Source organism: Paramisgurnus dabryanus, chromosome 15, assembly GCF_030506205.2.
Source record: "Paramisgurnus dabryanus chromosome 15, PD_genome_1.1, whole genome shotgun sequence".
NCBI lineage: Eukaryota > Metazoa > Chordata > Actinopteri > Cypriniformes > Cobitidae > Paramisgurnus > Paramisgurnus dabryanus.
The window spans coordinates 22911190-22928774 of record NC_133351.1 but is presented as its reverse complement, the minus strand read 5'-3'; the positions used below and the strand labels follow the sequence as shown (position 1 = coordinate 22928774).

Sequence of the window (17585 nt, the reverse complement as noted above, 5' to 3'; positions counted from 1 at the left end):
ACGCGGCTCTGCGAAGACCGATCGGAATATGATATCAAAGTACTGCAAGACCGATTCGAAAACACAGAGCTTGACTCGCTCTCGCGGAACTATGATGTCATACGTCGTTCAGACTGCTCATCGCCGCATGAAGTCGCCAACTTTTTGCGCGTTGCATGCGTGCAATTATATCCATGTGACCCGTGACGCATTTAAAGCGGTTTGTTTGTGTTTTCAGCTGGCATGATCATGGGAGACCAGTTTGTTAAAGAAGTTCTCAGTCTGTGCCTGCAAAGGCTTGCCATAGAAGAGGCTACAAACTGTGAACAAGGTAAGAAATCATATTATTTATTTAGTTAATGTTGTCGTTTAATCTTATGATATTTGTCTTATGCCGATCAAATCTGAATGGTTGTGTTCCAATGTCCTTGTCCAATAAAGAAACGCGTATTTAACTGTTACCTAATTTTATCACGCTGTCTCGTACGTCTGGCAAAAAGAATATAAGAAAATAGATATTTAATCGGATCTCTCCTCTGAAAGGCATATGTTTTTCTTTTATTGTTAGAACTTTTGTTTCTCTTTGTACATTTTAAAATATTTTCTAATGCAGTTATAATCATTCTGAAGTTGTAGATTTTACCTTATTTTACTATGCTCTATTTAAACCTAAAAACATACTTGGTAAAACACCATTTAAAAAAAAAATTCACAATAAAAATATAAATAACGAATTGTCATTTTCTAGCATAAAATGTTAATATGTTAACCAGATTAATTACTGCAATTTATTTTCCTATTTTATAAACTTTTCCCATAATGTGTATTTGCCTATAAGCCAAATTTCCCCATAAGATGACACGTAATTCACTTTTGCTATCCTGGTTGACAACTCTCTGCAGGAGTATATACTTATTTTATGTTAAAACAGAGGTTTAATAAAGGGGTTTTGATAAGAAAAGGGAGAGTTTCTTCATAGTCACAGGAGACATGTTTGTTAAGCATTTGTACTACTATATTAACACACTTTATATCTTAGATATATTTCTTAAAAAGTAAATTAAACATTTAAAAAAAATACTTATAGTAACTTGCTTGTTTAGTTATATTTGAACCTTTAGAGTATGCAGAATTCATCCTATAATGATTTTATCTGTATTGCATGGGTCAATGTGAAATAAAGGCTGTAACATGTGTTGTTATATTTAAACCTAAAAGAGCTTATTGAGGTGCTGAAAAACTTTGAGGCTGCCCGGAAAAAATGGCTACATGCAGAGCTGGAGCTGAAGAAACACAAAGAGCTCCTGGTGAAGTCCGATGTTGCTCGATCTGCTCTGGAAGTCAAACTGAAACATGCTCGAAACCAGCTGGATGTGGAGATCAAGAAACGCTACAAAGCAGAAGCGGACTATCAGTGTCTGGTTAGTGAATTTTACAAACACTAACAACATTTGAGGAATTCAGATGCAGACATGTTTCCTTGTAAATAAAATTTTTTATCAGGCTTACAGTATGTTTAGGTTCAGTAATTTAACTTTTTATTGGCAACGAAAAGGTTACAAGTGAGTAATTGTTATGCCTTATTTTTAGAAACATCACTTTAGTCATTTCATTAGAATTTAACAAATTTGACTTTCTCTGCAAAACCCTCTCAGTGCATGCAAGCTCCACTTCTAAAACAAATATGCTTCTTTGGACAAGACATACTGTAGTAAACATTTGCAAAATCACTAAAGATGCAACTAGAAACATTGCAAATAAAGAAAATCATTCAAAAGGGTAAAAACAAAGAAACTGAACCACACATTGGGGGCGCTGTGATCCATATGTGACTGCCACATTTAGCTTTATTCAGGTCCAAGTACACAAAGGACACAAGTCTGATTGACTTTAAAGGCACACAAGGCAAGTCTGAGTATTATTTCTCTACTAGCTCCCCCTAGTGTCTGGGAGTAAATGCGTTCTATATCTAAGACTATACGAGACTGAAGGACACCGGGTCGGATACAGCGAACTTGCAAGTGGGGTATTCTTCCTACAGACGGTAGGGGCGGGCGAGAGAGTCTTCATTCGTCATGTAATGAGTCATTTAACCATATACCGACTTACGAAGATGATTTATTAACATAAAAATGCTGCCTTGTGTCCCTTTAATCCAATTCATCTTTCGTGTGCTTTAAAGAATTTGCTGAAAAATCGATGTGGCATTTAGCAGTGTTTCCGAATGGCCTGAGTCCAGGATTTAGCAGATTTAAAGGTATTTAATGAACATATGCGCCGAGAGCATTTGGTTAATATTACAGTATCTCATTTTTGACGAAGGTGACATGTAGAAGCCATTGCATTGGAGCTCCTTGTTTATTCTCACACCTAACTTTTTTACATAATCAAACATTAAAGGCGCTCTAAGGGAATTGAAGCGTTTTAGACCATAAAACATTTTTTGTTACATACCGGAAACATCTCCTCACTATCTGCTTGCTGCCTGTCCGCTGATCAAACTGTAAAAAAACGCGATCTCTGTAGACAGCCCAGGCTTCACAAACGGCAATATCAACAAGTGGCCAAACCTAGCATCACAAAACAAAACAAAGTATTCCAGCCAATAAACGACAAAAAGGATTTGGGGGTGGGGGTTGGGGTTGGGCGCGTTCATGAAAGCACGGAAGGGAGGGGGAGGAGTTAGCTACGCTCCGTCTGTTTGAAAACAGTTTCAAACGTCAACAATAACCAATGTCTCGCAGATTCGTTTAGAGAGCCTTTAATAGACCTTTCTCACAACTTCCGTATTTATGACCGGAAATACGCAATCGTCGCGGAAATTTACTTCCTCCGCAGTCAAGGCAATGTAAAAAGCCGTATCTGTTCCATCAATTCTCTGTTGATGGTGAAGTTAGACAGAAGTGGATTCAGGCTATTCGGCGAGACTTATAGACCTTTTGCGTGTTTGCAAACAGAGATGACGTTTTTTGTGGGCGGAGGCCAACTGGTGGCAGAAAGTGAATGCTTCTCAATAGCTGTGTGAAGTGTTTTAGCATTAAACTGTGATTTTTAAGGATCCGGTGTTCTGTAGAAGTCTGTTTCCCCTATATTTCTCTTAAGTGTAATGTTTCTTATAACGTTTTCACCAAGTTACGTTTATTTTTTAAATAAATTAAAAGTTTTAATGGCTTGGCCACTGATATGCTTGCATGTATTTAATGTATATGTTTTGTTTTTTATTGGTAAATCAATTATTTTTACAGTATGAATCTCTGAAGTACTTATACTGTAAGAGCAATACTATCATGTATTCTGTATAATATCATTTATTAAACATTTAATCATTTCCTGTTTTCAATTTCTTCCTTATATTTTTTATCCTGCGTGTTTGATCTAAAACTATTATGTTTACATACAAATTAATTTGTATAGGCCTGTTTATATATTATTAACACTTTACATCGTGTGTGTGTGTGTGTGTGTGCTATGTTTATATATTTATTAGTAAACATCATAATTTAGAACAAACAGGAAGAAGACATAGGCTAAGATATATGGTAAAAAGAAGTAATAGAAAATGAAAAAAAAAAATACGAAAACTTTAATAAATGGTAATATTATTGATATTATGAACTAATTAAAATCTTTAATCTTTCTAAATAAATTATAAACGTAACGCGATGAAAACGCTATAAGAAACACATAGAGGGATCAGACTTCGACAGAACACCGGATATCTTCTCTAATTATTTTCTATTCAAATAATTAAAAGATTTTCAGATTTCATCACTCCAGTCTGTCCGGTTGAGGGCTTTTATTGCAACCATAAACACCTACGTTTATCTTCAAATGGTGTCTTCGACGACGATATACTATAAAAATGAAGGTCATCTATTTTGGCATTCCTATTCTGACACTCAACAGCACAACAAAACATTTTCTAGTGAGTTATATTGTTCGTTTCACTCGTGTCTCATTCATTTCCACTGTTTTTCTGCCACCACATGCGCGCGTGACGTAACTGTGACGTCGACTCGCAAAAGGTCTATAATGTGTCGTTTTAGTTAACAGTTCAGTAACAGTTAGACTCGCTCTCTACTTACCTAGAAATTTATGGACAAATTCTTCATGGAAAAAGTTTTCCTCCAATAGTCGTGTCACATCAGCAAATGTAATATTTGGCAAATCCGTTAACGAAGTTGTGTAGACTTTTTGATCCATTTTAAACTTGCCCGGGTTTATGTTTTTCTAGTGTGTTGACGCTTGACAGGAACTCCGCTTACACGACGATTACGTATTTCCGGTTACTGTGAGAAAGGTCTATAGTAATACCTTACAATATGTTCAGTATCTTCACAGCGTCGCCACTACATGGTGGATAACAATAATATAGTGAGAATAAAAAGTTACCCCATCTTCCTTTGCATATACATTTGGGCGGCAAATTTTCCCACACAATGACGTAGATATGTGGGGGGATGTTTGAATGAGGTGTTTTGGGAAGGCGTGGATGTTTAGGAAAAAATAAGACTCTTTGTGACTGTACAGATCTTCTATGTGCACAAATGTTTTAACCTTCCAAAGACAAAGAAAAAACGTGAAATTGCATCATATGACCTATTTAACCTTTCGATCATTACAATTAATCAGGCTGTTTTAATTCTGTACCTTCAAGACTTTCAAATTATCATTGATGTTGCAGACTTGCACCCATGTGTTGTTGAACCAAGCAAACTTTCACCAAACAAAAAACTTTACAAAACTACATCATCAAACCTTTGACTGCGTCGGTGTGTGGCAGGCACATAAAGTGTCAATCACATAGGTGTGCCGTCTAAACCCGAGACTACCAAAGTGTGGCCTTGTATGAGAACTAGAAAAGTTTAGGGTGCCATTTCGAACAGGGCCACCGTTCAAGTATATGTGGTCAGTCATGTGTTAACATGCTCGTGTAGTTCATAAATACAGAATTGCTTTGTGGTTTATTGACCATCCAAGTGGCTGAGTTAATGAAGGTACTTACCATGTCTTTTCTCTCATTAATTTATGTGACAGGAGCGGCAGATGCAGTTGATATGTGACGTGCTTGTGCATGACAGCAAATCAAGTGCCTGTCTGAATGATGAACAGAGGTCAATGCTGACCAGCATCAGTCACAGAGGAGCCATTGTCCCACAGCACAGAGGAAAACGGTACCTGAATGTGCAGCTCGTGCAAACTCTGATCTGATCCGATCTTGTTTTCCCAAAATGCATTGTTGCTTCCATCATGTGTCTTTTTATCAGGTTATCTGTGATTGATGAATCCTCCTTCCTGTCTCACTCTGACATCAGTTATGACAGAACCGATGATGATTTGGTGAAGTATTGCATGAGTGTCATAAGTTTGATTGGTGTCAGACACAAAGTGGACACGCTTGAAAGTCATTAAAATAGTTTAACAGTTTAAAATATGATATTTTTTTGCTGTGATTTCAAGGATTTGGACAGCACTGCATTTGTTAAGCCTCTTAAGTCAAGGGCTCGTGAGAGAAGAGTAGGTAGTGCTTGAACCATTTGTTTTGTACTTTCTGCTTTGTCTTTTATGTGGCAATTTTTCTCTTCAGATTTAAAAAATCTAAACATTTATCACTACGCCTGTTAAGTTGTAAGAGGTTTCATAGGGTTTTGGTAATTACTATAAACTTCATTTTCTCTCACCTTGTATTCAGCGTTCATCAATGGGCCCAAGTGTTGGTCCTCCGATGCAGAAAAGGGGAAGGGTCAGTGGCCGTTCGGGAGATCTTCTGGGGTCTAGACCACTTGAGAAGGTTGGCAGAAGTTTATTAATGCTGTTGTTTATTTGCCTTAATCCTTATATTGTTTGAAGCAAGCTAATGCATTACACCGTAATCTAAACAAATAAAAACACACCAAAAGTGAATTGTAGTGCAAATATCATAACCATTTACTAAAGTACATTAAAATACATTGCATTATTTAAATGTGAAAAAGTTCTTGCTATTATTCATGACTTAAACACAAAATCTGATCCGGCTGCATTCTGTTACCCAATCTGATGTGATTTTGGATTGGGTTTTCCTGAACACTACAAACAAATAAACATGCTTGAATAAGATATGTTTAAAGTCTAAACATCTTATCCCATTTGTCTGCCTGACTAAAAAAGTCATTTTAAGTCATTGTATAGTCTGTTAGGTGTTTAAAGCAGCTCTTGGTATTTACCACTTAATGAAACATCTCCTGGTTTATAACTGTGAAATAATGGATTTGCAGACTTCTAATGGGACTATAACCAACAGTAAGCAAAGCTTGAGAGGCGTGTTGTAAAGTGTTAAACACAATTTTTGTCTTTCTGTTGTTGGGGGATTATATTCTATAAGTTTGTCTAATGTCATTTCTCATCAATTCATTTGTTCATCAGTCCTTGGGCGGCTGCGCATCACCGTATTCCACCGCCCACCATGCTGCTTAGATGAGAACAGCAGTAGACCATGTCTTGACTGGCTCCGTCTCTAAGACTTGTATCACTCCCACTCAGCTGGCATTGTTTTCTAAGAGTAAAACAAAGCTGTTTGGCACTTTGAAAACTACATTTGTCTTCATTGCCAGAAACATGGACACAAACTAGATGCTACTGTGGGTCATGCAGGATGATTGGATTCAAATGGATTTTATGTGTGTTTATCTGTGTGTCTCCGCGTATGCGGTTAGGAAATTGAGACGACTGTTGTGAAGGCATCCGTCACCACTCCAGAGAATGGAGGTCAGATTCACATGGTAATAGACATAACTCAGGAGACTCCGGAACATCCATCCAGGGCTCTCCGAAATGAACATTTTCCATCTGTTGCTGGTAAAAAACCACAGAGGCCACATTTTTAAATGAGTTCTTCTTTTCCCAAACTAACGAGAATCTTCCATACAGAACAAACGTCTGTGTGGGCACCAAGCGAGACCACAGAAGCTGAGACGATTGTTGAAATGGAGGTGACAACCCTAGAGCCCATACTCCCTCAGGACTTGTCCACACCCACTGTCGATAAGACTTTGCAGCATGTATTCCAACAAAAAACAGTAGGAAACCATACATTAGTGCTTTACAATTCTCTTAAGCATTTGCATTGTCTTAAATGGGCCATATCATGACAGTCTGAGTTTTTTCATGTTTAAGTGCTATAATTAGGTCCCCAGTGCTTCTATCAGCTTAGAAAATGTGATAAAGATCAACCCAGTAACTTATTTATGGTAAACCATTCTCTGCAAGCATGTGAAAAAATAGGTCATTGACATCTGGCTCCCTTTGTGATGTCTAAAGGGGATAATACCGCCCCCTTAATCTGCACTATCCAACCACGGCACTGCCATTTAGTGCAAAGATCAGCTCATTTGCATTTGAAAGGACACACCCAAAAACAGCTAATTTTTGCCCACACCTACAAAGGGGCAATTTTAACATGTTATAATAAATGATCTATAATATATTTTGAGCTAGAACTTTACATACATACTCTGGGGACACAAAAGATTTATTTTACATCTTAAAGTCTTGTGAAATGTCTCCTTAAAAGACACAGAAGCACAATAGCACATGATCATGTCTAACTCAATAATGCAATATAAGGGGGCGTCCACACTAAGGCTAAAATGCCAGGCGGACACTGACTGTGGGTGCTTGCCAGCATTTTTTTCAGCTAAGCCCTTTGGTTGCTATGATACTTCTGCTTTGACAGTTGTTGAATGATGCGCTGATTGGTTGTTGTGATATTTGTCTCGTACCTCCTCCACTGTGATTCGACGGGCGAGTGAGAAGTGAGATTGACGAGCTGAGCTTTTCACCCAAAGTTGAACATTTGCTGGTGTGAACAGCTGCTGGCGTTTTTAAAAAAGTGCAGCGCTTCCATTGAAAACAATTGAAAACATACTCTGCTAAACGCCTTGATGTACATGGCCCCTAAGGGTTAAAAATGGTTATGTATAACTAAACTATTTGGTTTATTTACATATATCAAAGTTTTATTTTTATAAATGTTGAAAAAATTAAGCAGAGAGGAATAAAAAAACCCACTTCAATAGCAGGTGTAAATGGGGTCCCATTTAAATGGTGCTGACTATTGCAAGATGAATGTATTTTCAAGGTGATTCGCCCTGAGACATGCACACCATGTGGGAAAAGGATTCGCTTTGGGAAGATTGCAGTAAAATGCAGAGACTGTCGAGTGGTGTGCCACCCTGAGTGTAAACAACTCTGTGTTGAGAAGTGTAGCCCTAATGCACATGGTTCAGCACAATCCAATGAGGTATTTCATTTTTATATGCCACATACATGTTCCCATACTGAGCTTATATGTTTAAAATTGGTTTCCTTTTTCGATTCAGGACACATTAGAGAGCTTCGCCCCCTCTACACGTCCACGGATACCCTCTCTGATAGTTCAGTGTGCTCATGAAATCGAGAGAAGAGGACTTGAAGAGGTGTTTTGTTTGTTTGATAAGTAACAATTTTTCTCATTGCTTCAACATAAGGATAGTTTCTTAAACTGAACAGTCTATACAGAAATAGTTACAAGAAGGTACAAAAGTTGTCACTGGGGCAGTACGTTTACGAAATGTACCTAAAAGGTGCGTATTGTTACTCTCGTGGTACTTCTAAAAGGTACATATGGGTGATTTTCACGAAATTCAGATTAAGAAGGTGTCCAGCATCAGAATTTTTAAAAATCCCTTAAAGCCATTTTTATGCACATGTAAGATTAAAGTCTGAACTTATTATAACCATTATTTTTAGAGGATTTAAAAATATTTCCTATAGAATTATAAAAAAAAAATATTTAGATTATCATTATCAAAAATTTGCATTAACGCAACATGATATTACATTAAATATATGCATTTACAAACTCATATTTCGGTAATGAGAACTTAAACATTGTCTAGGCACTATGACAAACAAAATTTCAACTTTTATCTGGAGAAAAAAAATAAGAACTTCTTACATGGTTTTTTTAAAAATGTTAGTTCCTTGAGGGCTTAAAGCTCCACTGTGTAAGATCTACCATAAACGTAGCTTAGACACTCCTTTTTCATCGATGCGAGGAAAAATATCACATGGGCTGTTAAACTTGGTATTAAGATGTGTTTTCGTCGATCAGATCACAAGTTTACGAGAGAGACACATTACGTTTACACTTGGTGTTTAAATCCGTCTCTTTTTGTCCATTTTCGACCGCTTCTCTCTCGTCTGTGGACGAGTCCCTCTCTGGGAGTAATGACGGGTTTAAATGGACGCGAACTAATATTATGTCAGAGTCCAATGCTTATGTTTTAAGTAAACATGTTACATGTCCGTGTATATGTAAGAGCTTTCTCTGATATTGGTGAAATAAGATCGCTCAACTTTCACACGCTTGTAAAATGAAACGAAAGACGCGCAGATCAGCGGCGTTTTATCAATGAAAGGCTAAAAATAGGGCTGTCACCGTGTGTTTGTGCTACAGGTCAGAAAAGATGAAAAACATTTATCTCAGTACCTCAGATTACAAAAATGGGCGGAGAGACTGCGTGTGGCTGTTCGAACACATTAAACCACATGCGTGTTTACACTAACTGCATAACCATGCTATAGTTAGCCAAGGAACTATAAAACTTCAAGTTTACAACATAGACTGTATAGATGAAAATGAATATGCTGAATTACCTGTGGAGAAGATAGAAAGTGCAACTTCTGTCTCCCTTGAGTCCCATCTTGGAAAACTAACTCCAATATTGACTTTGGTCTTGATGTTTTTCCTGTCGCGTTGTCGTTTAAAATCCCCGTTTCGCTTCCTTGGCGATTTGTTTTAATGTCCTCGAGAATATGTCTTCAACAGGCTTTCAAATCAAAGCATTAGATTGCAGGTTTATCATGGTGTGCGGCTGTTGTAAAATCCGAAGGATTCAGCTACGCAGGTCGCAGGCTGCATACGTCATCAAGCCTGGTTTATTTAAATTAACTGAGCATTACATTCACAAGTCATAAGCATATTACATCAATTTACAATTAACTAAGAATAATTGTCAGCTTTATAATTGTTAATATTCTGAAATAAGACTGTCTTGATGACGTATACCGCCTACACATGCAACCTCCGGAGGCTTCAGCTAGCGGCCAGCGTGAGTGTAGTCTGAAAGCGCGAAAGGCGGAGCTTGAATTTCAGGAATGTCCCTCGTCGGCGAATGTATTTCAAAGATGGAGGCACAACATGGATTCAGCCAGAGAGCGATTCGATGGTATGCATTTTAAATAGCAGATTCTACACTTACAAGAATACTTTGATTAGTGGGGTGGAAGTAATTACACATGAATGACCACATACTTTTGAAAGAAAACATGGATTTTTGCTAAGAATTAACTCAAAAAAGTACACAGTGGAGCTTTAAACAATGATTAAAAATTATGGTGGATGAGAAAATTGGTCTTGGACTCATTTATATTCCTTATTATTGTCTCTACATTTACCGTTGATCACCAAATGCACGTTTCTTTACTGTAAATGTTTATAGTATAACATGCACTTTTATTTTTTAGATTTTTTAATTTACTTAAATATTTAAAAGGTACTGTACCAGTGACAACTTTTGTACCTTTTTTCTGAGTTTTCGTTGCAACTTTGCCGTTGTTCAATAAATATTTGATGCATGTTGTTCACAAAACAGGAAACAAAGTCAGACTAGTAAATTAATCTGATTGGCTGACTTGCCTCTATTGCGATAATTTGTAGTAAAAAAACAACATTTTTTTATTAAAAATATAAAAATCTTTTTTTAGAAATCTCATTGCAATGCATAAGTTTGATATATGAAAATATGTTGTGGCTTACTGGTGTATATAGAAAGGTATTTACAGAGTGCCAGGAGGTGAACGGACGGTGAAGGAACTGCGGGAGAAATACGTGTGTGGAAAAAGTCCAATGATGCTCCACAAAGTACAGGAGATCCATGCTGTCTGTGGACTCCTCAAAGACTTCCTAAGGAAACTAAAGGAGCCCCTCGTAACATTTAAACTTCATAGCAGGTTTATGGAAGCTGCTGGTACGTTTGCATCAAAATAGTATGGAAATTTAAATTGTAATTTTATACTTCGATTAATTTCCAAAGACTTTGTCTTTCTTAAAGCAACACTATGTAGTTTTTTTACCTTTAAATAATGTCTTTAAAATTATTTCAGTGATAGAACAACTTTTAACTGGACAAATTGTACTGTTGCTGCAACCTGAGCAGCCTCCTAGCTGCTACAAGCACACTCTGAAAGTGGCGGTGGAGGGTAGAGCATACAGCCCCGCCCCTCCCCCTACCTGCAGAAGAGTGTCTGATACCAGGGACTGTTGCGCTTTTCAACCACATGGGGGAGCTCCAAGTCATTTTTACATGGAAACTACATAGTGTTGCTTTAATGATTGAATGACAGCCAATAATTGATGAATAGCCAAACAACTAGCTCACCCCAAATAAGAATTATGCTAAATGTAAGCATGTTGTAAAAATCTTCTTGCATTTGTGATCAAAATTTTTTGCTTCTCATGTTGATAAAATCTGACATTGGCAAAGTGATCGTTCACCCAAAAATGACCCTAAACATTAAAGCAGACCTGCTCTGTTAAACATGTGCACTGGTTTGCAGGTCATGTACTTTAATAGCTCATGTTGAAGTCATTATTCACTATTCTGTTATCGCTTATAAGGTGACAAGGTGACCCAATGAAGCCTGGCTTTACTGATTCCTTTACCTTTGTCACCATCAAGAGACACACCACTTCAACATTGTCATTGATGGGCCCATGCTTGACTTTCAAAACTTAGTTCGCTTTAAGGAGTCCATCAACGAGGGCTGTCTTTTATAAAGATCGATTATACAAAATGCTTGCAATTTTTTAGAGGGTGGATACCATAGCGAGCTTCTAACGCTTGTGTATGCCAGGGGCATCAGGATGTATGCTAGCCTCATTCATTTTGGGCGGATGGTTATTTCCCATTACTTCTAATATAGTTGACAAGTCTCTGATGACTTGGAAACAATAATCATTTTCAAACGTTATCTCCCAAACCAGCGGCTGTCTCGTTCTGCATTTTAATTTCAGCCTATCGCAACTGAATGAAGGGTAAGTGGTAGTTTTAGGAGGAGTCAGGGTGTTCCTGCTATTATTTCTAAAGTTGTTTTCCATCCCTCATAGATTCTGCATGACTTCAGGGTAAATTACCTCCCTTTTAAATTATAAATTAGATTGAATGTCATAGGGAAAGCAATATTGCCTAATTTTCTTGGCCATGAATGGCTGAGGCATGCAAATTGGAGAAGATTCTTATGAAGTAGCTGCTTCTGGTGATTTGCACACCTCTGAATATGTACCGTATCTTAAAGAAAAGCTTATAAAGTGGTTTAATGCACCTATAATATCTGCTATTTTGCTCTTTAATCCGGCTGCTTCGGATACATGAGTCCTTCTCTCTCACAGAGATGGCAGATGAGGACAAAAGCATAGAAATGTTTTTACAGACCATCAAAGAGCTCCCTCAGCCCAACAAGGACACGCTGGCCTTCCTTGTGTTGCATTTGCAGAGGTAAAATTAAGATTCAAATGTATTTCTGAAGTTCTTTGTTTTTGTTAGTTCTTTACATTTTTATTCACAATGTTTCTCAGAGTTGAGCTGAGTCCGTCGTGTCAGATGGATCGGAATAACTTGGCTAGAGTTTTTGGACCCACCGTCATTGGACATGCAATGCTTGAGCCTTCTCCCATGACCATTATGAAAGACACAAACACTCAACCCAAAGTAAGCTTAGAAAGTAAATCAGTACTGTATGCAGAGGTGTAAAGTACTCGAGTAAATGTACTTCGTTACTGTACTTAAGTATTTTTTGGGCTACTTTGTACTTGTACTGAGTATCAAAAATATAGGCAACTTTTACTCTCTACTCAATTACATTTTTGATTGGGTATTTGTACTCTTTACTCCACTACATTTGAAATGACACTTAACGTTACTCGCTACATTGTTTATTCGTCAAATAAAAACGAGACGAAAGTGTCAGAGGGTGATGATGGATAGAATCTGTGGTCGCGAGGTTACACGGACACACACAACTGAGGGACTTCATTTGGCTCTGCGCAGAGCAATCGTATGAAATCAAAGTACTGCGAGAGCGAATCAAATGCATATAGAGAAGTCTGCTCTCGCGGTACTTTGATGTCAAACGCTGAATGGCTTGCGTTGAGCCACCGTAGCGGGACATCTGCGTGCTGCGTATGTCATAAACTGTAGAGAAAAGTTCGCGTCTGGTCTGAGAGAAGAGATAAAGAGCAAACATATGGATGCATATCACATTTGCTTCAGTCAAGGGACCCTTTGTTAAACATGTGATGCTACAATCAAAACAGAAGTGATGCGCGATTGCAGGAGGGTCATCCCGCAACTCAAAGGCAAGCACAAATGTTTATATACTCTGATGCTACCTTATCAGCTAACCTGAGCTTGTACATAACTTGATATAACTTACTATATAAGCCAAAATAAACCAGCGAGGTCCTGTACTGATTGCCCGATTAACTTAAGTACATTATAAGATTGATAATAAGTGTACAATTTTACTATCCTCACATTTAATCAAGTATGCTGTAATGTATTTACTGTAAGAGGGATGCATGACGGAATAAATGTAGTGCACTTAATGTGAGAGAGTGGTGTTACGTACTACATGTGTTTACAATTAATCTTTCAAATGAACAACTTCACGTTTTTAATATGCATTATCATATTTCTGTTAGTGTAATTTTAGTTTACTGGAATTTTCTAAATATAAAAATTATATCTTTTTTGGGATAGGCCTATATAAGAATATTTGGTAACACTTTACAACAAGGTTCATTAGTTAACAGTAGTTAATGTATTAACCAACTTGAACAAACCATGAGCAATACATTTGTTACATCATTTATTCATCTTTGTTAATGTTAGTTAATAAAAATGTAAGCTTTCATTGTTTGTTCATGTTAGTTCAGAGTGCATTAACTAATGTTAACAAGATTTTAATAAAGTATTAGTAATTGTTGAAATTAATATTAACAAAGATGAATAAATGCTGTATAAGTGCAGCTCATTATCAGTTCATGTTAACCAATGTAGCTAACTAATATTAACCAATGAACCCCACTGTAAATTGTTACCATATATCACAAAGTTAGGCTATATATTTTTCAGCATGGCACATTCAAGTACACAATGACACTAGACTAAAATTAAATGGGTTTAAATTTAATGTAATTTAGATTTCTAGACTAAAATCTTATGGCATTTAGATGAATAAAATTAGACAAAAAACTAAATCGATTCAGATGACAAAAATATGACTAAAACTAAATAAAAATTTAGTCAAAAGAAGACTATGACTATGTTTAATCTGTGTTTGTTCTGCCAGGTCAAAATTTTGAGGTGTTTGATTTCTTTTCTATATTAGGAAATAAAACCTCATAAATAAACTTTCTTAGTTTTCACTGCCCAGACCTACAATGTCTCTTTGTGTTGAGGACTAGTGCATCTTTGAGCCAACATTCAGTACGAGTAAAAATACTTGAGTACTTTTAAATTGGGTTACTTTAATACTTTTACTCAAGTCGTATTTAAATTGGTGACTTGTAACTTGTAGTGGAGTAATTTTTACAGTAAGGAATTTGTACTTTTACTCAAGTATGGCTTTCAGCCACTCTTTACACCTCTGACTGTATGTGATCTTGCATGTATGTTGAGAAAATGAACAGACCGTCCTCGGACTCCATTTGAAACAGGTAGTAGCTCGGTTACTGTCCTTCCCTGCTGATTTCTGGGAAGGTCTCCTAGCTGAGGATAAAGATCGCGTCATTCCTACTGTGGTGGATTCGCACGTCAGCCGTTCTGGTCCCAGCACCAGCAAAGGTACATGAATCAGGTCCCATGTTACTGAGTTTACTTTTCATTATTCATATACTGCATATTATAATGACCATGAAGTGACATGTATTATGCACTTCCTATCTAATATGTAAGGGTTAACATATAGCCACCCGGTTGTTATCGGAGAAAAATTAAACGGGGTGATCAGGGTAATCTATGGAATACATTTTTGCCAATAAAAATAAATGCAACTTTTCAAGAAAAGAACAAAGATATGAAATAAGAAAGAAAAACACAAAATTATCAACTCAAAGGCAAAAATTTGACATGGATTTCAAATGGACTGTATTCTTTCTTAACTGTTTTAAAGGCGGTGTGCATGATTTTTGAACACTTTAGAAAAGGGAGTCGGGCTGAGTACCAAAACACACTTGCAGCCAATCAGCAGTAAGCGGTGTGGCTGCTAACCAACATCGTCGCTTGGGTTGCGTATGTGTGGGGCGGGTCTATTAAAAGAAGGTCCAGATTCTTTCGGGGTAGGGGTGTGTTTGTTGACTTCAAATATCAACATTGGCTTTCAGAGATATTGGACCCCACCTTTAAGCAACATTTATAGCAAATCAAGGGTTATTCATTCACTGTCTTGAGTTTTTGTTTACACCTCATAAGTTCACATTCATCATTCTGGCACTAAGGTGGTGGCTAGAACGGATAAAGCTACGGACAAAATCTTGGTGGATGAGCACTGTTTTCATCCAAATCCTTTCCCTAAACACAACATTTCACAGGATTTATGCCAAGGCTGTATAATTTCTAGCCAGAACTGCTGTTTTTCAGCTTAATCCTACCCACAAATTTAACCCTAAACCCAAATTTCGCAAGTTTTGACTGTATCTGTATCCCCTCTAGCCAAAACCTGACACAAACCTCTCGTGCGGGCGGGACTTCACCGTGCTTTACTCTCATTGGCTAGTGAGATTTAAATTGACAGCTCCCATATCAGAAAGTTTTAGAGTGTAGTGGAGCGGATTGATTTGTAATTCGGAGGGTCTTGTATCACACTGAAGGGGCTTATTTCGCGATAACTACAGGCTGCCTCTACATTATCCCACTTATTACACTACTTGCCACATAATAAAAAAACTGGACATGAATATGAATTTGAAACATTTTATTGGCATATTTGTTTTAAATTAACATTTTTATCCTTCCGCGAAACTTTGCACAGATGCATAAAATGATCGTAATACCTTATTAAGATCCTATGTCTCCATTTTTTTCTGTTTTAGTCAGTCTTTGAGAAGTTTTAATGCCCATTCTGTTTTTTTTTTGGTGTTGGCTTCGTAGCTGTCATGCTCTATTTTGTCAAGTTCAGTCTCAGTAAGCTCTCTGTGTCTTGTCGTTGTTCGTTCTTCTATCCACTGTTTAAATGTTTTGTTTTTTTCTATACATGTTAAAATTAATGTCAAAATTTGCCATTCTTAATTGTGGTTGTCCAGTGTTTGTCACAAGATGGCGCCAAACAGTAATCTTTGTTGGCGCGGAGGGATTTTAAACATACAAGTAGTACCGGCTATGCGTTATTACTTTGGATCGGTTATTATTTGAAAAGAACGAACCTACAAATGTCTCAACTGACCAATCAGAATCAAGCATTCCAGAGAGCCGTGCAATAAGCCCCAACATTGTGCATGTTGGGTCTTGTATCAGACTGAAGGGGCTTATTTCGCGATAATAAACTGCTGACTGTACATTATCCCGCTTATTTACCTCATAAGTATTGATTGGAAATATGTTATTTGCTCATTTCTAATGAATGCAGTCAGACCTTCGGTGAGGAAACGGGTTTACTTTCGGTTTTAGGATTAGACAAGACATTTAAATGCTACTATTTGGTTTAATCATTTGTAAATATAATTCCATATATGTTATAAAAAAAGACATTTACATTTAATTGCTTGTGTAATATTAAACTGTACCTGTCAAAATGATTTGCAACAGTGTGTTATTAGTTTTGAGTGATTGTTAACAAACCTTGGAATGATGCTGGCCAATCAGAATCAAGCATTTTAGAGCGCTGTGTAATAACTAGGAATAAAAGACCTTGTAATGTTGCCACTGACCTATCAGAATCGAGTGTTCAGGAGCGCCGTGTAATAAATAAATAAATCATTTTCTGCTCTCTCTTAGATAAGATCTTCAAGCCTGTGACCTCTCCTGAGTTGAGTAAATACACAAAATCTTCATCTAGTGGCTCCATCAAGGGTCGAATCAAGCATTTTGGAGCTTTTAATAATCCGTAAGCTTATATTTTCCCACAGCTTTTATTGCATTGATCTCTAGTATATTATGTAATGCTCTTTTGAAATGTGTATATACCCCTTCCTTCTTTCTAGAAGCAAACCAAAAAATGATTCAGGAAAGAAGAAATTCTTCACATCCCCGAAATGATTTATTGTGTGTACTTTTCTGTGTCTGGTAGTTGCACAGGGGACGCTTTGGTGGCTTGAAAATTTTTTCTACCAAGTAAAAAGCACTGTAGCACTTTAAAATCCTACTTATAAAATAATTAAAAATGTTACTATAAATATAAGTCTGTCTAGAAAGAATCATGAAGAGATGAAACTTCATTTCAAAACAAATATATTTATAATTGTGTATAAAGATGTGTCTTGGTGGTATGGCTAAACACGGGTGAACTGCAATATTAATTTATGAATA

General features: G+C 36.9%; 1 protein-coding gene across 1 annotated transcript; it reads left to right on the top strand.

Annotated features, from left to right (window-relative positions):
- Positions 1-228: 228 nt before the first annotated feature.
- On the top strand, positions 229-17518 carry LOC135731076 (rac GTPase-activating protein 1). The gene is made up of 16 exons (XM_065249046.2): positions 229-310; positions 1198-1400; positions 5017-5153; positions 5247-5319; positions 5440-5496; positions 5672-5770; positions 6675-6816; positions 6889-7037; positions 8099-8260; positions 8340-8435; positions 10832-11030; positions 12452-12557; positions 12638-12770; positions 14780-14906; positions 17055-17163; positions 17261-17518. Exons 1-16 carry the CDS (start codon positions 229-231, stop codon positions 17313-17315), a joined length of 1929 nt encoding a protein of 642 aa, XP_065105118.2. The 3' UTR covers positions 17316-17518.
- Positions 17519-17585: the final 67 nt, after the last annotated feature.

Coding starts and splice junctions, on each gene's coding strand:
- LOC135731076 (XM_065249046.2), top strand. CDS start 229: ATGGGAGACCAGTTTGTTAAAGAAGTTCTCAGTCTGTGCCTGCAAAGG. Junction 6,817..6,888: donor ACATTTTCCATCTGTTGCTG/GTAAAAAACCAC, acceptor TCTTCCATACAG/AACAAACGTCTGTGTGGGCA. Junction 8,436..10,831: donor AGAGAAGAGGACTTGAAGAG/GTGTTTTGTTTG, acceptor TGGTGTATATAG/AAAGGTATTTACAGAGTGCC.